The 25,603-nt window shown below is 42.6% G+C and overlaps 1 protein-coding gene across 4 annotated transcripts; it reads right to left on the reverse strand.

Annotated features, from left to right (window-relative positions):
- Nucleotides 1–1,687: 1,687 nt before the first annotated feature.
- eif4ba (eukaryotic translation initiation factor 4Ba) lies at nt 1,688–22,012 on the reverse strand. 4 transcript variants are annotated; one of them, XM_047348346.1, is made up of 15 exons: nt 21,876–22,012; nt 19,912–20,055; nt 18,794–18,999; nt 17,444–17,560; nt 17,220–17,274; nt 16,144–16,290; nt 15,383–15,511; nt 15,083–15,271; nt 14,181–14,442; nt 12,886–12,974; nt 12,120–12,378; nt 11,968–12,005; nt 10,981–11,110; nt 10,446–10,512; nt 1,688–2,679 (listed from the first exon to the last, which is right to left on the reverse strand). In XM_047348346.1, the coding sequence occupies exons 1-15, from the start codon at nt 21,886–21,888 to the stop codon at nt 2,602–2,604; spliced, it is 1,923 nt and encodes a 640-aa protein (XP_047204302.1). In that variant the 5' UTR covers nt 21,889–22,012; the 3' UTR covers nt 1,688–2,601. The 4 variants fall into 4 exon arrangements, with proteins under 4 accessions (XP_047204302.1, XP_047204301.1, XP_047204304.1 ...); XM_047348345.1 differs by lacking the exon at nt 21,876–22,012 and adding an exon at nt 21,633–21,663; XM_047348348.1 differs by lacking the exons at nt 10,981–11,110; nt 21,876–22,012 and adding an exon at nt 21,633–21,663.
- Between the last annotated feature and the right edge of the window lie 3,591 nt (nt 22,013–25,603).

A 25,603-nucleotide genomic window follows, 5' to 3' on the forward strand; every position in this document is an offset into this window, starting at 1 on the left:
GGACCTAGTCAATGACCTGAAGAGAGCTGGGACCACATTCTCAAAGATGACCATTAGTAACACACTACGTCGCCATGGATTAAAATCCTGCAGCGCACGCAAGGTCCCCCTGCTTAAGCCAGCACATGTCCAGGCCCGTCGGAAGTTTGCCAATGACCATCTGGATTATCCAGAGGAATGGGAGAAGGTCATGTGGTCTGATGAAACAAAAATAGAGCTTTATAGTCTAAACTCCACTCATCATGTTTGGAGGAAGAAGGATGAGTACAACGCCAAGGACACCATCCCTACCGTGAAGCATGGACGTGGAAACATCATTCTTTGGGGATGCTTTTCTGCAAAGGGGACAGGACGCCTGCACAGCATCGCGGGGAGGATGGATGGGACCATGTATCAGGAGCTCTTAGCCAACAACCTCCTTCCCTCAGTAAGGGCATTGAAGATGGGTTGTGGCTGGGTCTTCCAGCATGAAAACAACCTGAAGCACACAACCAGGGCAACTAAGTAAGAAGTATCTCAAGGTCCTGGAGTGGCCTAGCCAGTCTCCAGACCTGAATCCAGTTGAAAATCTTTAAGGGAGCTGAAAGTCCGTATTGCCCAGTGACAGCCCTGAAACCTGAAGGATCTGGAGTAGATCTGTATGGAGGAATGGTCCAAAATCCCTGCTGCAGTGTCTGCAAACCGTGCCAAGAACTACAGGAAATGTCTATCTGTAACTGCAAACAACAGTTTCTGTACCAAATATTAAGTTTTGTTTTCTGATGTCATGCAATAAAATCCAAATTAAATACTTACAAATCAGGGGTTTTTTCTGGATTTTTGTTATAGATTCCGAGTACCTATGATTAAAAATTAAAGACTTCTACATGGCTTGGAAGTGGAAAAGCCTGCAAAGTCAGCAGTGTATCAAATATTTGTTCTCCCCTCTGTAATTTTATGAGGCACTGCTCAGATTTGTCAGTCGTCAACATCTCATTTTAAAGGTGATTCTCACCTTTTAGGAGTCTGCATTTTAAAATCCAACCTGAAAACTTGTTGGAATACATTTTCTAAACATCAAAAGATCTGCTCCCAATCTCCAGTACAGCTCATTAAATACTAACATTTGGATCAGATCTTCATCCTCAACACTAACATTATTTTCTGCTAACATTACCAGAAGGCTTATATAACTGAAATAAAGCACTAAAAATTACTGGTTATCTTGAATGCAGACCCTGTGTGTGTGTGTGTGTGTGTGAGAGAGCGAGTAATCAGCAGCTGCCACCAAAAGTTAAACTCTCAGCTGGGTGTCAAGCCTGAAGCAACAAGACACTGCACTACAGACCACACCTGAAGAACAGTTAGAACAACATCTAAATACTTTGTTGTTCTATAAGTGGGGCTCATGACAACTCGTCACTGAAAACACTAGTTTCATGGTTTAAGGTGTGCACAACAAGCTGCTGTTTAAAGATGAGCTCCAGGACTGATTGGCCTACATGTAAATGTCCACGATCTGCTTCAGCAGCTGTATAAGACACCACATACTATTGGAAAGTATATAAATTATAGCAAACTGATAGTCAAGCTTTTGTCATTTCATGGAAATTCTCAAATGCTACTTTGTTAAAGCCAAGCCTTTCCCCATGGTATCAGTGTGGAGATATGCAGGAAGAGTCAATGATTCAGACGGCTAGAGAGAAGCTTTTGCATGACTGAAAACCACCTTTATGGGCATTTAACTTGATGCGGTTACTTCATCAAAAAGCGTAGAAACACAGGAACATCTGTACAGCAATGGGGAAAAACAGTAATGGCACTTTGATGGATTCTCCATGGGAAATGTGGGGCGGCCGCTTCTCTTTCACTCTTGACGTACAAACGCTCCAGTGTCAGTCCTTTCTGCTAATACTGCAAGTCGGCTCAATTCAGAACAACTTAAAAATCACTAATTCGCTGAATGGTGAATACATGATTGGCGGGGGCAGGGTTTAAATTAGTAGCCAAAGTCTCATCAATACTGAGTGTTAGTAGTGGAAGACAGGGTTCATCAATTAATTTTCTGAGATTGATTTTATAATACCGAATCATTTACCAGGAAATACAAAGAGCAAAAAAACTGCATTTATCTGTTTAGTATGCCAGTCAAAAACTTCCTATTAAAAAAAGTTCACTTAGCAAGCAACAGCTCTTGTATTAAATCCCACTTTGGCACACCTGGAATCCAAAAATGTACAAATTCATTTTTTTCCTCACTTTTTCCATTTATTTATTACAATTAATTCAATGTTTGCCATCACTTTTCCATGTGTCAGCTTTTCCATTTAAAACAAGTCCAGTATGTGACTGTTTTCTTCTAGAACCTGAAAAGTCCTGAAGGTGGGGCAGGGGAAGAGGGATGGGAGCATGGGTGGATTCAAAGTGAAGGACACGTTTGTAGCAGGAAAACAAGGGAGAGGGAGGAAAGGGAGGCAGGGAGGGAGTGGCCTCCTCCGTCCAGAGCCACTTCCATTTGAGAAGATTTGTTTTCATAGACTATGTGAGATTCATTTTTTTTTCTTATTTTCTGGAGTTTTTCACTTTCTCCTCTTGATCAACTTTCAGGCCTCGTTTTGTCGTTTACTCGACGTCCTCTGTGTCGTCTCCTTGGTCTCCGTCCATTAGCAAAGCGGCGTATTTGCTGGCTGAGCTGAACTTCTGAAGACAGAAACACAAAATAAGAAAATATTGGTTAATTGTGAAAAGTGTTTAGTTTTCTTCTTTTTAGGCGGTTTTTTGGCAGTGCTTATTTTGTTTCCATTTCACATGTAAGATTTTATTTTCCCTATTAAATGTTATTTTTCTGTTTAAGCTACCCTGGATAATGACAATGATTTCGACCAGATACACAAATGATGTCGCGTTCTTTTAAAAATCAGAGCTGGTTCACTCCGAGCCCATGTGACAGACGTGAAAGGGACTGGAGAAGTTGCGGTGAACGTTATGTTCACCTCAGTTTAATGTTGTACAAATGTACAGCTGCATCTCAGTAAATTAAATACATTTGAAAAGGTGAAACCCAGACTTACCAATCTTTCAACTTTGTTTAATGCACGAAATACAGTGTAGAACAGTGTTATTGTCGTGGTTACTGTTGTAAACTGTGCTTTTACCCTGCTAATTGAACCTTCACACTCTGCTCTTACTGGTGCAATGTGCAATCAATGAAGACTGGCTACCAGGCTGGTCCAATGTAGTCATGAAACCTCCCACACTAAAATGACAGGTGTTTCAGTTTCATTGTCCAACCCCTGTACAAGCAATGAAGAATACGAGCGACCATGTTTTTTCCCCACTTTCAGACAAGCGGGAAACTCGAAGATCATCACATCGGAGATTACGTCATCCCGACTTCCCAGTCCCAAATTAAATAAAATACAGCGTTAGTGGTCACAAGTTTGTAACAATCTTCTGGGATAGGTGTACTAATGGCGTGTCGACTTCATCTCCCTCATTCTGTTTCTGGTGTTTCAACTGATCGTCCAGAAACACGTGTAGATCACGGAATAAAAGGATGATCTGAAAGGGATTTTGGTTTATGTGCTCTCCACTGTTTCTCCAGACTCTGGGACCCTAATGTCCAAATGAAATGAAAAACATACCTCCATTAGAAAAGGAGAACTCTGGACTACTCAATTCAGTCGCTTTTCTCCTTAGTCCCGGTAGGACTCTGGTTCAGGAGTTTTTTATACACAGGGAATATAAAGTCGTGGCCCATGTTTTGGATGAGTCTGTGTGTGGATGCTCTTGAAACACCGACTCCATCCTCAGTCCAAACCCTGTTAATCTCCTTCAAACTCTCGAATGGACTTTGCCTCGCAATCCTCTAAAAGGTGCTGTTATCTGCACCTTCGTCTTCCACTCAGCACTCTGAACAGCAAGCTTCCTTTAGCACTGACCTTTTGTGGTTTACCCTGTAACTTAGGGTGTATTCACACTTGCCACTTTTGGTCCGCTGTAAACGGACCAGAGTTCGTTTACCCCCTTGGACCAAACAACCGGACCGAGACCCACTTTTTGAGGTGGTCTCAGACCGCTTCCAAACGAACTCTGGTGCGGTTTGCTTATGGTCTGAATACATACCGGCCCCGATCCAAATCCGAACCAACTACAAAAAGCGTACGTCTCTTTGGACATAAAAAGCCACCGTAGCCGGTAGCAAAGGTATGTGTTGTAAGGTAATTATACCTGATAAGCTGTGTGTTGCTTAGCAACACTACTGGCTTGTTGTGGGACAAGGTATGTAGAGAACGTCGACGTTCAGCACGCATTCTCCGACGGGGTTCCAATATTATAAATGGAACGTCTCAAAGTCTGTGTTGAATGAGCTGCTCTTCAGTCTCACAATAATATTGCAGCTTTAATAACGACACAAATATGCAGAACAGAGGTGCTGCACGCAGCACGTCTACAGATGTTTTCCTACATTTCTGGGTCTGTGCTCTGTCCCGCCCCCGTCATTTCTGTCCAGTGGGAACAATGATCGTGACCCGCGTAGATTTGTTTACAAGTAATAGTTCACTTGCAAAAAGTACAATGTGAAAACAAACCGCACCAAATGAAAAAAAATAAGGTTCGCTTTTGGTCCGGACCACACAAGCGGACCACAGGACTTTCCTGGTGTAAATACACCCTAAGTGAGCTGGACCTTTACATGAAAAAAATCTGCTAAATAAATTTATCAAGTGTTTATTATAAATGTTTTCTGTATTTAAAAGAACACAAATTCATTGTTAAAGATAACATTGTAACTAATTTAGCAGAAGTTAGAATAATTGTTGCTTTTCCATTTTAAATAAAAGTGTTTATTTTATACACGGTGTTCAAAAACATTAATGGAACACTTTGAAAACACATCAGATCTTAATTGAAAAAAAAAAAATAAATCCTGATATATAATGTAGGAGGAAAAGGATGCCACAGCATTTCATGAAAATTAACCTACAGAGGGCTTAATCCGACGTCATATAGTCATTTAAGATGAAAAACTGATGCAGCACGCTACTCCCCATTAGTTGAAATGTCACTGCAGCAACTAAAAATGGTACTCAGTAGTTTACACTGCCTTCATGTGCTTGTATGCATGCCTGACAACGTTGGGGCATGCTCCTTAGGCTCCTTATGAGATGCCGGATGGTGTCCTGGGGAATCTCCTCCCAGATCCTGATCAGTGCATTACTGAGCTCCTGGATTGTCTGAGGTGCAACCTGGTGGTGATGGATGGACCTAAGCATGATGTCCCAGAGAAGTTCTGTTGGGTTTAGGTCAGTGGAGCCTGGAGGCCAGTCAAAGGCATTATCATGCACCAGGAGGAACTCGGAACCCACTGCACCAGTAAAGGGTCTAATAAAAGCCTGTTCTCTTTCAACATTCGTTTCGTTACCTCACTACGGGACACGCCTCCAGCGCCTGTCCCCCAGAAGTTCTATTACATTACGCCAGTCTTGACTGGCAGGCGGAAGTGACGTCCGCTCCCATGGGAGGGACTTCCTCCCAGTTTAAAAGCTGACGTCACGTAGGTGATCTTCAGTCTAACACCTCTTCTCGCTCCCAGAAGCACCTCTCAGACGGTCATTACAGTAACTTGAGCTAGCTTAACTGTTCACAGAGCGAGCTAACAACTCAGTCGCTGAGCACTTCTCAATAACTGTGCTCGACTGTTCTGAGTCTTTTTCAACGCTGGTCTGTCGCCAAACCACAGCGCTGCAACTGGTCACCAAACTAGCTGCAACCTTAACGGAGCTTACGAAGTTGTGTAACTTGCACTCGTTCTCACCACGAACAGAGTCAAACCACCATCTAGAACCTGCACATGTGGCAATCTCATAGCTGGGGCAGATACCCACTCTGACTGCGCTTTGTGTCTGGGGCTGCAACATGCCCAGGACGCGTTGGCGTCACCGGCGAGCTGCAAGCACTGTGCACGGCTCTCCCTTAAGTCTCGTCGGCGCAGGCTAGCACACCAAGCTAGCCTGTCGGAGGTTGATCCTATGATGGGGGTAGCCAATCCCCCGCCACCGGAGCTTCCTGGTACTGATGAGAGCCCACTTTGGCTGGAGCCAGTTGGGGTGATCAGCTCGACGCTGTCACGCCACTGACCCAGAGGAAGACGAGGACGCACTTCTAGTTTTCAGCACTCTTGCTAACGCTGAATCCGAATCTCAAGTGGAGTCCATCAGTCTCGGGTCTGACGACGACGAGCTGGACTGCGGGCCTTATGCCATCCCGTCGGTTGCAAAGCACTTGGTGACGGATGACACCAGTCGCTGCGGTTCCCCAAACCCGACTGCAACGGACCTGCATGATGTCTGCAGAAGGGCAGCAAAGAAGCTGGGCATCGAGTGGCCGGAAACCCTCACCGAAACTACCACATCTCGATATGAGGGGAAGCGGCTTCCGAGAGCCAAATCTTCCAGCAGACAGCTGTTGCCGGTCTTTCCCGAGTGCCTCGAGGAAGCAACCCGGTCCTGGAGCAATCCTCTCACCGCCAAGAACCCCGCCCTGGGAGGGTCGGCGCTGGACTGGACGGGCATAGAGGCCGGCGGTTTTTCACATCTGCCTCCCGTAGGCCCTCTGCTGGCATCTCACCTGCACCCATTGCAGAAGTCAGCCATGATAGCGGCAGGACCCACCCTTCCCTTCAAAGCAGATTCTTTTCAGTCCGCTCTGAATGAGAAAAGCTACAAGGCGGAGGCTGCATCTGTTAAAGCCTTAAACGCTTCATCTCTTCTCCTCGCTTACCAAGCGGAATTACAGGAGCAGATGACTGGCACACCGATGACCGATTTGTGGGACGAGTTGTGCGTGGTGACAGACCTATGCCTGCATCTCCACAGAAGCGCTGTCCAAGCCTCCGGGACAGCCATGGCCCTGATGATCACTCAGGAGAGAGATAGATGGCTGAACCTCTCTAGCCTGTCTCAAAGAGAGAAGAACCAGCTCCTCGACACCCCCGTGGACCCGAAGAGCTTATTCGGCCCCACCGTGGCAGCCATGCAAAAATGCTGTGAGGAAAAGAAGAGGGAAGGTGAAGCGCTAAAGCTGTGTCTGCCCAGGAAAGCGCAGCCTCCTCCCCCCCTCCAGCACCCAGTGTGCCGTTCGCTCAAGCGGCGGCTCGACCGGCCTACCGCATCCCCAAACGCCAGCCTCAGCCGCAGTCAGCGGACCGTGGGAAACAAACCGAGATCAAAGGTGCTTGGGGAAGGAAGCCATTCGCTACCCTGACGACACCGGGAAACCAAGCGACCCCTTCTGCTACTGTGAGCGCAAAGAAAAAGAGGCGCGCTACCTAGGGAGCCGTCTTCGGGGTGGGAGAGCAGGATCTGCCAGACACCTGCAACCCCCTACCAGGACACATCCTGTCCCAGTTCGAGTTCAGAACGCCACGTTCAAGGCAACTCAAATGGCCTGCAGAGCCCACATTGGAGCACATCGTTCACAGCCGACCGAAGCGGAGGAGGATCAAAGCCACCGAGAGCTCAGTGGAGCCGCAGCTGTGGCCAGAAAGCACACACCAGTGCACAAACACATGCCAGTGCCTAAAAACACGACCTTCCCCCTTCACAACATGTTCAATAAAGTTGTTTTCTGGCATGCATCCAAGCCTGGAGCCGAGGGCGCAGCCGCAATGAAAAAACACGAAAAATATGCCAGCTTTGGCACCAGCTCACACTTGCTGTCGCTAAGAGCGACTCACGTGCCAGGGGTAATGAACAGAGGTGCGGATCTGCTGTCAAGGGGCAATCCCCGCTACAAAGAGAGGAAACTCCACAGCGAGGTGATGTCCCAGATATGGAAGAGGTACGGCCGAGCGGAGGTCGACCTCTTCGCATCAGGGGAAAATGCTCAGTGTCCGATGTTTTTCTCACTGACAGAGCAACAAGCTCCGCTTGGGCTGGATGCTCTAGCGCACAAATGGCCGCCGGCCCTACTGTACGCCTTTCCCCCGCTGGAACTGATCGTTCCCACTCTCGCCAGGGCGCGAGAGGGAAAACACTCACTCATTCTGATAGCTCCCCGCTGGCCAGGGAAACATTGGCTAGCGGAGATTTTTCAGATGCTACACGGCGAGCCATGGCGGCTTCCCCTCCGCAGAGATCTCCTGACGCAGGCACGCGGAGAAATATTTCATCCGCATCCAGAGCGCACGGCCCTATGAGCCTGGCCTGTGAGGGGTTAAATCTGGCTGCCAGTGGGCTTCCCCAGAACGTTATTGAAACAATTCAAAATGCAAGGGCCGTTTCCACGCGTAACGTGTATGAGGGTAAATGGCAGGCATTCGTGGGTTGGTGCGCAAAACCTATGGTGAGCGTAATGCAAAGCCCTGTGTCGGACGTTTTAACTTTTCTGCAGGCACTGTTTGATAAAGGCTTGGCTTTTTCCACTGTGAAGATGTACCTGGCTGCTATTTCAGCCTGTCACGTTGGCTTTGGTGACAAAGCCCCTGGTGTGTCAATTCATGAAAGGTGCACGACGGCTCGATCCAGTGTCGAGGAGCCTCACTCCTTCATGGGATTTACCTATGATACTCGATGCGTTGTCACGTGCACCGTTCGAACCATTGCAGCAGGTTGAGCTCAAAGTGCTTTCCTTTAAAACGGCCTTGATTGCTGTGGTCTCTGCTAAGCGTGTGAGTGACATTCAAGCGCTCTCAGTTAACCCGTCCTGCATGCAGTTTCTGGGTGAGTCAAGGGTTTTACTGAAACCTAATCCTGCCTTTATACCTAAGGTTGCTACGGCTCTGCCATGCCGTGCCCTTGAATTAATGGCTTTCTACCCACCACCATTCTCCTCTCAGGAGCATGAACAACTGCATACGCTCTGCCCAGTACGAGCTCTGCGGTTATATGTGAAAAAAACAGCAGATTTTCATAAATCAGAGCAGCTGTTTATGTCGTGGGCTTCATCACATAAAGGAAAGCCTCTCACAAAGCAACATCTTTCGCATTGGGTAGTGGGGGCTATTATTATGGCTTATGAGAGCAGAGGCCTTGCACCCCCTGCAGGTCTGCGGGCTCATTCCACTCGTGGTGTGGCCTCATCCTGGGCATTGTTCCAGGGTATATCTGTGGAGGAAATATGTGAGGCTGCCAACTGGGCGACCCCTCACACCTTCACTAGGTTCTATAAACTGGATGTCACCAGGCCCACACTGGCTCACACGGTTCTGGGTGTGGGTTACACATTGCCATGAATGCAAGATGCAGTCTGTTGGTCTTTGAGTGAGCTTATCTGGCAATACGGGAGCAGAAATATCCCATAGTGAGATACCGAAACGAATGTTGAAAGAGAACTTTAGGTTAAGGATTTAACCCCGGTTCTCTGAAACATGAGTGAGGTATCTCACCAGATCACCCTCCTTGCAGGGAACGAGGAAGAGGTGTGCTTATTAAACTGAAGATCACCTACGTGACGTTGGCTTTTATACTGGGAGGAAGTCCCTCCCATGGGAGCGGATGTCACTTCCGCCTGCCAGTCAAGACTGGCGTAATGTAATAAGAGGTTCTGGGGGACAGGCGCTGGAGGCGTGTCCCGTAGTGAGATACCTCACTCATGTTTCAGAGAACCGGGGTTAAATCCTTAACCTAAAGTTTTCCACTGAAAGCCCCAAGATTTGTTTTACCTGGGTAATAGGAGTCCCAGGGAATCTCGTACGTTCTTTTTCCATTGCGAAAGACCATTTATTTAAAATCAGCCTAATGACATCAGGGGAAGTTGTGCCGAAAACTTCAATACACCTTCATTCCAGCAGATGGCAGCACTCCTTTACTTGTTTAAAAGTTAATAAATCATTTTTTGTTTCAACAGATTCATTGATAAGCGTAATGTAACGTATTGTTCACCACAGCTTCTCCAGACCCTTTCACGTCTGTCACATGAGCTCAGAGGGTGCCAGTACCAACGGCCCTGCCCAGTTCTCCTAGAGTGACGGCCTGACTCCTGGAATCTCCTCCATGGTCTTGAGACTGTGCTGGGAGACAAACCTTCAGGCACCAGCACGTATTGATGTACCATCCTGTTGGCGCTGGACTGCCTGTGTAGGGTCCAGGTATCACCTCATGCCAATTGTGACACTAACCCTGGTCAGATGCAAAACTACTCAAAAGCAGTCAATAAAAAATGAGGATGGAAAAAATGTATGCGGCCCTCACCTGCAAAATCCTTACCTTTTATGGGGTTGCCCTTTAATTCACCTATTATTAATTTTATTAACACCAAAACACCTGACACTGATTAAAAACCCTCTACTACTGAACACATCAATATTCAAGAAGTTTCACTGACTTGATATTATACTCTGATTAAAAAGTGTTCCTTTATTTATTTATTTTTTGGGCAGTGTATTTTTATTTTAGGTTTTTGAGCAAACAGTGAAATGTGTCGTTAAAACCCAACGTGAAAACTTAAAACAGATTACAACTTACGGGGGTTGGGGTTTCCTCATATTTCTTTGGCTCTAGAGGTGGTCTGGTGTCTCTTTTGTTGTCCTTTCTACAATTAGAATAAACAAAGGGGTTAAAACAGACTAACAAGTTAGCTCTAGGTGTTAATCGACAGAAAATACACACTTCAAATACACGACACATTGATTGGCAATGTGCCTAGTCCACCATGTTAGAATGCATAGATCATATTTATTTATGAAACATATTTAAAACTAAAGTTGCTCAACTGCTTAGCTCTACGTAAAACAGGTCACAAGGAAGAAAAAAAAGACAATCCTGGGTTACAGTTTTTAGCTCAGATGCCAATTTTTTTCTATATGATTTGGTGCCGACAAGGATGGTCATTTTTATGTGGAAGCTGGACATATTGGCGTTTGCATGTTGTACAACATGAGGGGAAGACAAACTAAAGGAACAGTTACAGAGTAGGCCACTCTTCACAGATGCCCAGAAGCTGCTCTCCCCGTCTCATTGGGAGCTGTGGACTACTATTTGTTCTGATTTTATTGCTGACCTGTCTGCCTCCTTTTTTCTGTCTTTGTTGGGCACCTCTCCTCGGCCCAGCCCAGCTCCAGGCCCTGCAGGCCCCCCTCGTGTCCGTGGGGCCCCTCGGTCCCGACGCACATCATCAGCCTTGTTCTCATCTTTAAAAAGATGACAGACATTGAGTGAGGGCCTGATTGTGGTGTTTGTACAGTACACAACACAACAAAAAAATGATCGGAATCAGAAAGCCGATGCTTTGTTAGAAATTTTACGCGCCAGCATCAAAACGTAGATTTAAAGCTGTAATAACAATCACCATAAAGGCTGTTTGTATGTTCGAAGAAAATCTTCAAAAAACCCCCCAAAAAGCCAGACAACAAATTCATGTTGGTTGTTTCCACTGCAGAAGGTACGTGAGAAACCTTTCATGTTTATCAGCCCTTTATGAAGCCAAAGCAAACTTCCTTCTAAAGTAATAGCTAAGAAACCAAAACAATGGTTTTTAAATGCCTTAAAAAAAGAGACAGCAAAGCGAAAAATGTATTACGAATGAAAGTGTAAGACTTATGAATCAATGAACTTGTCTATAGAGCAAAGTCAAGATTTAAGCAAGGCTGCTCTTATTATTTCACCGATTGTAAGTTGACATTTATTCAACTCAGCATGAATAGCCCAAAACTTTTTAGCGAAGCAGTGATTTTTTTTTTTTACTTTCAGCAAACAGGGATTAATTATTTCCTCAAAACTAGGATGCAAAGATTGCCAGAAAACCCGAAGCAGAGGAAAGCAGTGATTAAGAGCCCAATAAGAACCTAAAAATGCCCTCAAAATAACCACCTAATAACCGTAACTAGAGCAATAATGTGGCTCTAGGAATAAATAGCACAGCTAGTTAATTTTCTATGTGAATAACTATTGCTGTGAATGAGTTTCCAAAGTCACTTCAGCAGCCTGTCGACTGATGTTCTTATTCTGCATGTTGAGTTTGTGTTCAGCACTCACTGGCAAACCTCACCTTTTTCAGACCCTCTTTCATCTCCATAACTGGGGGAGCTACAGTGAAACAAAGGGCAATTAGAGATACCCTTAAAAATGGATTTTAGACAATCTATTTAAAATCCGCTTTTCTTTGCCGGGCATCTCAACATTAACATTTAAAGTCCTCACCTGAACTTGGGGGGAGCCGAACCACTTGGAGAGACAGGAGAGACCGGGGTTCGACCATCTCCTTCACTAGAGCCTGTGCTCACGGCACTTCTTTTGGCCCAAGCGTTCTCCTTGGGAGGAGGGGCGGGCATCACTTTCAGCGGCTCCTTTGAGGATCCGGTGGAGGTCGGCCGGGGCGAGGAACCGGGGGAAGAATTCCCTTCTCTCCCTGAGAAAACCTCATTGTCCCCAGAGCGCTCACCATCTAGACACCTTGACCCTGCCAGGTGAAATTCTTTTTAGAAGAATGCTGAAAATGTCACTAAATGGCACAAGGACATCAATTTATACCACAACGGATGTGTGTAAAGATTCCTTTACTGAAAAATGAGCAGGAAATTACACTTAAAAGTGCCTTGCACCTAGCACGCACCCCCTGAATGTTGCTAAATGCATTCTTCCACATTTTTACCCCTGACCTAAACCACAAAATTATTTTACTGAAGATGTTATCTAAAACCCCAACACAGAGTAGAGTACATTGTGAAACGAACGAGAAATAATACATGAAAACCTGATTATAAAAAAAAAAGAAAAGACAATGGTCATTATTTTTACACATTTATGCAGTAACCTGCATTGATCACATTAAATCCCTGTAAAACACACATTTGTGGTGCTTTGAATACTTTGTAAGGCACTGTAGGCAAGCAAAGACAATATACCCCTCCATCTGTATGTTTAAAGACAGGCTTTGCTGTTAGGATGAAGAGCAGAAATATCTCACCTCTCCCAGAGGTGCTTCCAGGCAGTGAAGACTCACTTTCTGTGCGGGATCGCTCAGAATGAGTTTCCTCATTACGCCAGCTGGGGTCCCTGAAAACAAGAAAACAATTGCTTTGGATGTGTCCAATACTGACGACAAAATGTTTGTGTTTTCTAGGGGGAAATCTCTAAGGGGTTTCATCTCATGAAATAAGAAATATGTTCAGCTAATTGTTCTGTATGTTCCCAAAATAGCATTTCATTCTCAGACTGCAGGTTTATTGGTGGATCGTGAAGTTTCTATCAATGGGAGGCAGATCTTTAGTTCATCAGGTTCCTCTCCTGTGGAACCAGCTCGTAGTTTTTGTCCATGAGGCAGTCACCCAGTCTACTTATAGGAACAGGCTTAAAACGTTTCTCTTTGATAAAGCTTCTTGTTAGTGGCTTATCCCGAGCCATCTCTGTGTTACGCTGCTTAAGGCTTAAGATGGTGGAGGACATACTGACTACCATTTCTCCTACTACTCTCTAATTGTGCAATACCCGCAGGTATTGCTGATATTAACTTCGTGTTCCGTTTTTTTTAAATCTTCATAAAAGTAAACCGTGACACCTTCCTAGAGGGAGCAATCAGGTGAGATGCTGCTGCTAATAATTTCATGTTCTCTTTCTATACATGACCCCATCTTTCTGTGTTAAACCCTGTCTCTGTCTTAGAACAATTGAAGGAGCCCCTCCCTCGACTGACTGTACTCAGAGTTATCCCATAGTTTTAAAAACGCTTTACTTTTTCTTTAATATAGAAAGTGCTCCAGCATCAGTGGTTTTGTGGCGTTTTTTTTTTCCCTATCTGCTCTGTCTTCCCAGACGCCCAATCGGCCGTGGCAGCTGCTCATACGGAGTCTGATGGAGGTTTCCTCCTGTTATTGGAGTGTGTTCCTTTCCATTTTTGCCTAATGTATGACTAGTAGGAGAAATAGCTGCGACATTAACAACACAATGCTATTGGCTGTCCACTGTCAATCCATGCTCGTTCAGGAGGAGAGACCGCTGCAAATTCAGTCACTTGATGCAATTAGCTGGGTTTCCTTAGACAGAAAACTTTGTACCAATTGGCATACCAACCTAACCTCGCTACACTGGAATGTATGTAAATTACTTTGAATCTGTCTAAATGATTGGACTGAAATTCTTACACATTTCTGTGTATAAATTGGATCTGTCTGTTTTGTAAAGTGCCTCAACATGAATTTGAATATTTCTTTTTGATTTGTTGCTTACATTTAAACCAACAAATGTAGTTTGCTCCCCTCTTACCTGTCCCTCATCTTTCTTTCAGGTCCCCGGCTTTTGTCCACCTCTAGTTGTCTTTGCAGCCTCTCTTCTTCTTTCTTCAGCCTCTCCTCCACCTCTCTCTCCTTGGCTGCTGTGTCAACTGGTTTTGCCCCACCGAATATGGATGAAGACCTGCCTCCAGAGCTTGGAGGAATAGCCGGGGATGTACCCCCACTGCTGGTACCCTCCTCCTCTTTCGGTACACTGCGAGGCTTCAGGTTTAATTTGGGTCTTTGTTGAGGAGCTGGGGGGGGAGAAATAGGTTAGTAAATCTCTTCCAAACAGATGGTAATAATGAAGATGATCAAATTAGTACAGTTCCTACACATTGCTCCTGTCAACCCTACATACTTTTTCAGAGTCATGGCGTAAATACATAATTTCACTATCGATTAATGGTAAGTATTTCTGCAGGTGATCAAGCTTTAAAAATGGGACCAGCAGAAACCTCAGACTGAAAGAAAGACAGACTGGAAGGACAGACAAACGGAGAGACGTGTGATAAACAGACTGACATGGATGGAAGAATAATAGACAAAAAGCCAGATCGATGGACAAATGGACATACAGATGCAGCGATGGATGGAGGACCAGATCGGTGCATGGATGGAGTGACTATTGGAGGGATATACTTGTGGGTGCATAGAGATGAACAGAAAAATGACAGACTAATGAGGTAACTATTGCATTTCCAGGTTAAAAGGACTAACAAATAGATGGACAGATGGATTTGCTGACAGACAATTTGGTGCTGGGATAGGAAATAGAGTCTAGAAATCAAAACAATATTAAAACACTCTTTTCTCAAAATACAAAATTAAAACTCCATGCGTGTTCAGAGAGCATAGGAACCCTAAATAATTATTGCATTTATATAAACTCACCTCTCTCCTCACGCCTATCATCTCGTCTATCGTACCGGTCATCCCGTTCGCCATAACGATCCTTGTCACCGAAACGATCATTGCTACCTCGACCATCTTCATAATCTCGACGGAAGCTACTTCCGAAGGCACGACGACCTCCTCCTCCACCACCACCACCACCACCACCACCACCACGGGAGTCAAAGCCTAAAATGATGACATTAAAACAGGGGCATTAAAGTTACCTGCAGGCCAAATGGAGGTCAGAAGCAGTCTAACAAAAAAACAATTACAACCTTGTGAAAAACCACAACTCACCTCCTCTATCATAGTCTCTGCGGTCCCTGTCGTCATAGCGATCACGGTAGCGGTCTCTTCCTCCATCATAACGATCGTCCCGCCGTGACCCCTCTCTGAAACGGTCTGACTCGTACCGGTCCCGTGATCCTGTGACAGGACAATAAAAACACCTGAGTTTCATCTGGATTTCTTTTGCTAAAACTATGAGGACTGAAAACTGATCATTTTCAACTTGACCAGCACCACACTAGAGGGCAAGTTAAAAAAAAACAAAAATCGATGTTTTACCCAGTTAACTAAAAGGCTGGTAACAACACCCTTTAGTCCAAGAGCTGCTACTGAAAGAAAAAGACTCAAGTCGATATAACTGAGGTGTTCAGATGTTAGAGATTATTTCAACACGATGACTCCGTGAAACAAACCTCCAAAAAAAAACAACAACAGTTTACTACAGCCCTTCACCACAGCCATTGGTGTTGAGTGACATGTTCAAAGCCTGTAAGAATTTTGAAATGGCACGGTGTGCACCAGGCTTCACACACCTGGTGTGACATCGCTTGTGCGCCGAATAAAAATAACCAACAATCATTTGCCACAAAAAAGCTCCTGCGTAGCTGAAATGAATGAACCAATTTAATAATTCGCCACATTTAATCACATTTATGATTTAAGTAATTATGCTACTATATCAATATTAGATATTCTCATATTTTGAAGGACACATCCTAACGAGGGAATAAAACAAAACAACAACAAAAAAACTGGAAATTTTGATTTACTTTCTCCAAAAGCATCATCCTTCCTTGGAGGTCCATCATCATTGTCTGCACTTGGCCGAGCTCTCCAGTCGCTGTCCGTCTTGTCGGGACCCATGTCTGCCATTCGTCCACCCCTGTCTCTGCCTCCCATGGAGCCACCGTCTCTTTCTGTGAAGTGAAGATAAAGTATTTTAACTGATGATTGAAATTTACTGTCTGAACGGTGTGACATTACAATAATATACCTGCTGACAAAAAGCTTATATTAGTGTTTATGACATGATTAAAAACTCAACAGAAAACAGGCACTCTAGGATCAGTGGGTATTTACATTTAAATTGGATTTGCATGGCTCACACTTAATTTTCCTAGGAGTGGAAACATGGAGCTTATCTATGGAGAACAGCTTCGTTCAAAATTAAATAAATAAATAAATACTGCTATTGATAAGCCACGAATTGAGCTCGGCCCTGCTGTCCCAGCACCGCCCCACAGATAAAACCCCGCCCCCTCATTTGAATATAAGAACATGGAATAAAAAGAGCTTTAAATGAAAAATGGGGTTAAAAAGGAAAAGTAGTAAAGTAGCTTTACAAAATAAAAGTGTCGAAATAAAACTACATTTTGAAATAAATAAATCTTTCAGTAAATTAAATAAATCTTTAAGTAAATACATCTTGAAACGAATTACATAAAATAAGATGAAAATTTATTTTAACAATTATTTCATGGGGATATTTATTTATTTCATGGAATATTTATTAATAATTTATTAATAGCAGTATTTATTTATTTAATTTTGAATGAAACAGCTCTCCATACTTATCCACTAGAAACAAAGGTGACTTTAAGAAGTTAAGGTGAAGAAGGACACAAGAAATAGTCTTAAAATACAATTTATCATCCATGCTTTTTTTCTTTTTCCATACTTATCCACACCAGGAAAATACTGAAATCCCAGACTTTCACCATACGGATTAAAGGACTGTAAATATTTCAGAATAAATTGCTAATAAATGATAATTGTAAAAGAAAAATCACATGTTGGTAAACAGGAAAAAAAAGTCCAGCTTAAAAAAAAAGGAAACAAAACACACCTTTATCATTTGACTGGTCTGCAATATCGACACGAATCCTTCGGTTCCCTAGGTACTGGTGGCGTGATCAGTGAGCAAAGAAGAAAATTTTGTTATGTGACTTTATAATCTCACATCGCAAAAACAAAGTATTTTTGCCACAAATACAAAATATTGTATTTGGTTTTCCAAATACAATTTGGAAAACCAAACCAATAAACCCTTTCTTAAGATGTTCATCTCACCTCTTCATTCAGACTGAGGGCACTGAAGAGGGACTCCAGGTCATCAAATTCAGCATATCCAAAGCCTTTCAGCCTCTCTGGATTATTGGGCTCTCGAGGCAGACGCACCGCGCTGATCTGGAAAAAAACAAAAACAAAGAAAAAAGGTCTTTAAACAGAGCCAAAGCTTCACAAACATAGCATGGACTAAAAGGTACAAACTTCAGTTGCTGCCATTAGAGGTTTCTGTTGCCAGTTTCTTAGGTGAACAAAAACATTTACCTGAAAGTCCACGTAGAAAAAAAAAAATGACTAATTGGTTTTAAATTATGAAATCCTAAATGTTCAATTAGATAAAATGCTATGGAGCATCTACAAACAAGCTGAAAAATTAATGGACGGGGAACCAAGGGACCGGCAGCATTTTGGACTAACGTACCGTTACCAGCTTTAAATAAGCACAATAAATAGATATTTAATTTACCACACACGCACATTAGAAACAAACTGAATTGTGAAAAAACAAAACAAAACAAAAAAACTGCAGATGGCAGCACCATCCTGTGAGCTTTAATAAATCTTGTGAGTTCAATAAATAAAAGCTATAAGACAATAAAAAGTTAATAAAAATAATAAAAAGCTATTCTATTTCAATAAGTCCATAAAACAATTCCTCATCAACTCATTACAAATTTATATATTTCAAGCATTTGCTTCTGTCAGGTGTGATCAGCTAATAAAAAAAAAAAAGCTAGAATATTACATACAACCAATAAAAAGGAAGTTTAATGCAGAAATGTCTGCCTAATAGAAAAGTATCTCCATGTACTGTGAAAAATATTCACTTAGAACTTCAGGGCTCTACAGCATCTAAGCAGGATGGCATGGAGGGTGTCAATATTTGCCTGCTGAACAATTGTCAAGTCAGCAGTCCTGTTCTGTGATTCTACAGACCGTAACAAAACGTTTCCCTTTTTCAAAACACTTTTTATTGGACTTGTATAATATTCAAATTCTTTGAGAAACTGATGTTTGTGTTTTCACAAGCAGTAACCCACAGTTATCAAAATGAACAAAAAAAGATGCAGGGAGATGGCAGCCTATGAATTAATCGTGATCAATCAACTTTAGTTTACCTCAATCGATGACTGTATCCCTACATGAAACATTACTGTGTGTTTAAATACCTGCTGTGTTTATCACAAAATAAACGTACACAAACTAATCTTTTATTTGGCCCATATACTGTGTTATATACTTTCTCATTAAAAACCATGTCGATATGAAAGGAAACTGTGATTATATTGTGTTAGTGCAAACTGTGTTAACTATAAACAGAATGCCTGTCTGCTGTGCGTTAGCGAGACGTACCGCCAAGCCACGGAAGAAGTCTTTTATCGAATCTTCTGTAACGTCGTAGGGCAGGTTTCCCAGGAAGGCGGTGTACGGTGGACTGCGAGGCAGCTTGGAGCGGTCGATGTTGGGCTCGCGGGCTGAGCGAGGGGCCGTGGGCAGGATGGACCGGTCAATGGGTGGTGCCCTGTACGTGTCTTCCTCAGTGTGCCACGATGTGGCAACTAAAATTATACCAAGAGCGTATATTTCAGAAAAAGATAAGAAATCATATTTCTATCCATTATGAAGATTAACCTAAAACATGTTTAGTGAGTATGTCCCAGATTCACCAACAGTAACTTAAAGTGAAAAAGGGTTTATTTGCTGCCAGTTTAATCCTCTCATCTAACTTTAATTTCACTACTGTGAAAACCCATTCTAACCTCAGATGGCAAAATGTTAATCAAAACTGATTCAAACTAACACTGAGTTTATTTTTACAAACCAGGAAAACCCGAGAGGCAGCTTTATGACAATCAACACCAAACAAAAGGAATCAGTGCAAACCATTTCCAACCTTCTTTACTCATAGAGTTCAAGCTAATCTTTTATTTTAGCATTTCAGAAAACAGTAAAGAAGCAGGCACAGTTTGAAAATTAAAATAATGTTTACTGCATCAAATAAGGCAGACATGCATATTCTCTTCTGGATTTCCCCTATTATAAGTCTAAGAATGAAACCAGAAGATTTTAACATTATTCAATGCATTAATGCCTATTAATTCTGTGCATGGCTCTCAGAAGCATTCATGTTGTCAGCTGACAGGTGAGCAAACATTAAACAGACGGGATATCCTTTTCATATCAGCACACATTCAAACTGACAAACTGGAGGTCAAAACACCATTCAACTAAAATGCTGACAAGTTTGTTTTCCATTCTCATTCTGTTGACCATGGTTGCAACTCACCAGGTCTACTAACTGGAAATATAGCTGGTAATATCTACAGTTTTTTTTTTTTCATTCACAACATTGGCATGGGAGCTAAGACCTGGCAAAAATAACACTGCTGTTTCTTTTCAAATGTCTACATTTAGTATGTGTAAAATTAAACATTAAATGCATAAGTTAAATACATCATTTCTTTGCTCACCATCTCCGTCCAGGTCGTCAGTCTCATCAGCCCAGCTTGTGGACTTGGATGGGAAACTGGGAGCAGGAGTGCCGCCGCCTCCGCCGTCTTCTGCCAGGAAGTCATTCAGAGTCAGGGTCTTGCCCTTCTTATTCTTCTTCTTAGCTGGAGGAAAGACATACAAAGCACATGGTCAAAACACTCAGTTATGGTAAAGTTGCACTTAATAAACTTCTTAGTTTTGATTGACCTGCATTGAAACTTCTGTATTAAACAAAGAAAAATTGCATATTTTTGGTCACATTTGCTTGCATTTTATGGTTCTCTCTCATGTAATGTCATCTCAAATTAACCCATAGGTAAACCAATCACCCAGAGTTTGAAATCTGCCAATTCCTATTCAATAAATACTTCATAAAATTAGGGACATGTTCCCTCATGCAAAAATGGAGGAAATCTAGTACTTCCTTCAATTGCTGTTTGATTCAAAACTGCCTCCTCTAACAAAGAGTATATATGTCATGTTTGTGTGTTATAATCCTTATAGGGAAAACAAACTATGATACCAAGTCAGACCTACAAGAAAAATAGAAAACTAAATTGGCCAGAATGGCCTGATCAGTCCAGCTCTAGTTTAATGATGTCAGTAGAGCTGAACCCTCTGCAGACACTCCTTCACCTCAAGGTGCTTGACTTCGAATATTAACCTCTATTGATTCATGCATTACAGAGTTTGATGCAAAGCCAAACAAATTAGTGCAACTGCAAACACCTATCATAAGAAGTGATCTATTTAGGTCGCAGAAAGAAAAAAAAAAACTATCACTAATATTTCAGCACAAGTACCGACCCTCTGACATTTTAAATCTTATGTTAGGGTATTTAACAGCTGTTTCCCACTAAGGAAAATTCCTGTTTGAATGCCAGCAATTGGGGGGGCATGTTTGATTTGTTTTGGTTTAAGGAGAGACAAAACTCTGAAATATTCCAGCTGTCATGACATATGTTAACATGACCAGCCAAAAAATAAAGTATTTTAATGCACGTTTTCGAGTCAAATCAAGATAATCATGCCGAATTTAGTAGTTTTTAATGCTGACCAGCAGCATCTTTGTGAGAACACGGGACTTTATTTGAAATAGCCTTTCCTTCCTGCAATAGTTAAAAATGCTTTCAGTGCGTGGTTACAGTGAAGCGCAAGCAGACTATTTGTTGGCTTCATTATCGCTTTTGTCTCTATGTCTTTGCGGGCTTAGTCAGCAAAGGACTACTGACGGAGGGAGGGGGGAGTCTCCCTGCTTAGCTGGCTAGGTTTTAGGGCCTAGTGCAACGTAGCAGCGTCAGGATCCAAGTGCGCCATCAACAGTGCAGGGCTCGACCGACTGGAAGAGGGCAGCTTAAAGTTGGAGGAGCTGAGCTGTGATACGCATCGGATGCGACCCAAAAGGTCCAGCTACCGCGTTTCATCAGAGACGAGGTGCCAAGGAGCAGCGCCGCACACGTGGGAGAGACTCTCCAGGCGGCCCGGACTCCTCGGCCCAACCCCTCCTCCACAAAACGCGCCTGCGCCCGACGCTTCTTTCCCCGTAGCGCCACGGCGAGCTCCGCCGCTGACTTATATTGTGTCAGCTCCGCACGCAGTTAGCAACATTTACCAACGCATCACCTATTAGCGTTACAGTAAGTAGACTTTAGCACCCAAACATACAGGTCACATTATCCAAATAAAGTTTTTATTTTACTTGTAGGCCGAAGCATTTCAGGTTACAACAAGTCGTTGCTTCGTTCATTCGGCTTCCCCTGCCAGCTTCGCCTTTCGCGGGTTAAAACAACCCGTAAACGAATTCATAGGCACACGACAACGAGACGAACCGCTAAACAGACGCAATAACAACAATTTAGATTTTTATCTTAGACCGTCTAGATATATAATCCCAAGGAATTCCCCCTAAACGACCCGGACCGTTCACCCACATAAACCTCACCTGACGCCGCCATGTTGGAGAAGCAGTTCGTTGAAGTTCCCGGATGAAAGCGTCAGAGGTTTATCGTCGGGAGCGCGCATCGCCGTTCACGGGCCTGAGCCTCCTCCCTTGTTTACTCCCTGACCCACATCTGCACCGTGCTGGCTTTCTGTTCAGTTTGTCCCTGAAACCATTTGCAAACCATAATCATAAATTTTTATTTTCATTTTGTGAGAATTTCCATACTCCACTTTTTTTTCAAGAACTTATCTCATCCTTTACGAAAAGCTTCAACGATATCTCCAGGAATGAGTGTCGAATGTTAAATACAATATCTTTAAGTGTGCCCCACCAAAAAATAAACAATACTTAAAGAGAAGGTAAATTGTTTTCATAATTTCAAATTTTCACTTTTAATTTCTGTAATACAATAAAAAGGCTTATTTTCAGTTATTTGTTTAATTTCATATGCTCTTTGTCTTTTTAATTATGTTTTAACTTAACAAAGTTCTAATGTTTATACTCTCTTTGTGAAGCACTTTGTGATTTTTATTCATTAAAGGTGCTATTTAAATAGAATTTACTTAACCTACTATTAACAACTTCACCTGGGCACCGCTATAAAGTTTAACACTGTGTGGGTATATAATCAATTCAAGGATCAATCATTTCAATACAAAATGCAGAAAAAGAGAGTTAGGAATGCTTTATATTGTAATTAGAAAACTAAGATGAGGAAAAAAATACATTCCTCCTGATTCTCATCATATAGAGAATAAGAACGAGGGGTTGCAGCAAAGTTAATGATTCATTGCAAACAGCTGGCCTTCCATCGATACTATTTGACCACCATAATATAAATTATATTTACATACATCTTACATTACATTTAGAGTCACATTGGAGTGTGGTGCATTGAATCGGATCAGTTCAGTTTCAGTTCAGTTTTATTTATTTATGTAGCGCCAATTCACAACACATGTTGTCTCAAGGCACTTCACAACAGTCAGGTACATACATTCCAATTAATCCTAACAATTGAACAGTGCAGTCGGTGTTAGCTTTTTATTCAAATTGGATAAAAAGTTTTTCTATCTAAGGAAACCCAGCAGATTGCATCCAGTCAGTGACTTGCAGCATTCCCTCCTCCCGGATGAGCATGTAGAAACAGTGGACAGTCACTGGCGTTGACTTTGCAGCAATCCCTCATACTGAGCATGCATGTAGCAACAGTGGAGAAGAAAAACTCCCTTTTAACAGGAAGAAACCTCCAGCAGAACCAGGCTCAGTGTGAGCGGCCATCTGCCACGACCGACTGGGGGTTTGAGAGAACAGAGCAGAGACACAAAGAGAACAAAGAAGCACTGATCCAGGAGTCCTTTATATGGGAAGGAAAAGTAAATGTTAATGGATGTAGCTTCTTTAGTCGTTTCATCTAGAAAGAAAGAACAGATAAACTCTGAGCCAGTTTTCAAGGTTAGAGTCTGAAAGAGAGCACATATAATTAGTTACAGTAAAAGCTCAGTCAATTTCCATGTCTAGGAGAGAGAAAGGGTTAAACACTAAAAGACAGGGCTATGTGGATCATCGGTAGAGGGTGATCATTAAGTTGTTGCCAGCAGAAGCTCGGACGATTCCCCTCTCCAGAAAGGTGTCACAGGCAGACACAGAGCCAGGCCAGGTTTAGCTTCTAGGAAGAGAAAAGAGAGAGAACATAAAGTAAAAAACTGAAATAACAGCAAAGAATGCAAAATTGGAGAGTAGTGTGAGAATGTAGCAAAGAGGGTGAAAGTGGTCGTTATGTCCTCCAGCAGCCTAAGCCTATAGCAGCATAACTACACAGATAGTTTCAGTTCAGATTATTTAGTTAAACAATGTCGTCTCAAGGCACCCCACAAAGGGTCCCACTGATGGCCATTGTTATACTAAAAACCACAAGGATCGGGATACCTCCCTCTGTCAGATTGATTATAACCATTGGAAAAGAGAAGGGGTCATACAGGTAGCAGAAATGGAGGGTGTGTTTGCACCTCAACCATAACTGAGCCGGTTTAAGCTAAACCTGACTCCCCCTTACTCCAACCAACAGGGAGGGAAGAAGACGGAGGTAAAAAAATAAGCAAGATAGCTCAGGATAAACTAAGCCACTCTAACTATAGGCTTTATCAAAAAGGAAAGTTTTAAGCCTAGCCTTAAAAGTAGACAGGGTGTCTGCCTCACGGACTAAAACTGGGAGCTGGTTCCACAGGAGAGGAGCTGATAACTAAAGGATTTGCCTCCCATTCTACTTCTAGAGACTCTAGGAAGCACCAGTAAACCTGCAGTCTGAGAACGAAGTGCTCTGTTAGGAACATACGGAACAATCAGATCTCTGATGTATGATGGAGCTAGATCATTAAGGGCTTTATATGGGAGGAGGAGAATTTTAAATTCTATTCTGGATTTAACACAGAACCAATGAAGGGAAGCTAAAATAGGAGAAATATGATCTCTCTTTTTAATTTTCATCAGAACTCTGGCTGCAGCATTTTGAATGAAGTCTTTTAACTGCATTTTGTGGACATCCTGATAGTAACGAATTACAATAGTCCAGCCTTGAAGTAACAAATGCATGGACTAGTTTTTCAGTGTCACTCCTAGATAGGATATTTCTAATTTTGACAATGTTCCGGAGATTAAAGAAGGAAATCCTGGAAACCTGTTTAATATGGGATTTAAATGACATGTCCTGGTCAAAAGTAACACCAAGGTTTTTTACTTTATTATCAGAGGTCAATTTAATGCCATCCAGGTTAAGTGATTGACAGCAGTTTCTTTTTTAAAGACTCCAGTCCAAAGACGACAACTTCTGTCTTGTCTGAATTTAGAAGCAAAAAATTTAACGTCATCCAAGTTTTAATATCTTCAAGACATGCTTGTAGTCTATCTAACTGGTTGGGCTCATCAGGATTTATGGATAAGTAAAGCTGAGTGTCATCAGCGTAACAGTGAAAATTTATCCCATGCTGCCTAATAATTTGACCTATTGGAAGCATATATATATATAGTAAAGAGAATTGGCCCAAGTACTGAGCCCTGTGGCACTCCACAATTAACCCTGGAGTTTAAAGAGGATTTATCATTTACATGAACAAACTGGAATCTGTCAGACAGATAAGATTTAAACCAGCCTAGCGCTGTTCCCCTGATCCCTACAGCATATTCCAGCCTTTCTAAGAGAATATTATGATCGACTGTATCAAATGCAGCACTGAGATCTAACAGAACCAGAACAGACACAAGTCCATTATCTGAGGCCATAAGAATATCATTAGTGACTTTCAGTAGAGCTGTTTCAGTGCTATGATGAGCTCTGAAGCCTGACTGAAACTCTTCAAACAGGTCATTGCTGTGTAAATGCTCACACTTTTGATTAGCAACAATTTTCTCAAGAATTTTAGATAAGAATGGAAGATTGGATATAGGTCTGTAATTTTTCAAGTCATCTCGATCAAGCGAAGGTTTCTTAAGTAAAGGTTTAATTACAGTTAACTTAAAAGCCTGTGGTACATATCCATTTACTAAGGATGGATTAATCATATCTAAAATGGGGCTTGTAATCAGAGGGAACACTTCCTTAAATAATTTGGTTGGGATTGGGTCTAACATACAAGTTGAAGGTTTAGATGAAGCTAATATTTCTGATAACTCAGGAAGCTTCACAGGATCAAAACAGTCCAAACACAAATCAAGTTCTACAGTTACTTCCA

Source organism: Girardinichthys multiradiatus, chromosome 20 (genome assembly GCF_021462225.1).
Source record: "Girardinichthys multiradiatus isolate DD_20200921_A chromosome 20, DD_fGirMul_XY1, whole genome shotgun sequence".
Taxonomy (NCBI): Eukaryota; Metazoa; Chordata; class Actinopteri; order Cyprinodontiformes; family Goodeidae; genus Girardinichthys; species Girardinichthys multiradiatus.

Coding starts and splice junctions, on each gene's coding strand:
- eif4ba (XM_047348345.1), bottom strand. Junction 12,975..14,180: donor GAAAGAAAGATGAGGGACAG/GTAAGAGGGGAG, acceptor TCTTGTTTTCAG/GGACCCCAGCTGGCGTAATG. Junction 12,379..12,885: donor TGGAAGCACCTCTGGGAGAG/GTGAGATATTTC, acceptor TTCACCTGGCAG/GGTCAAGGTGTCTAGATGGT.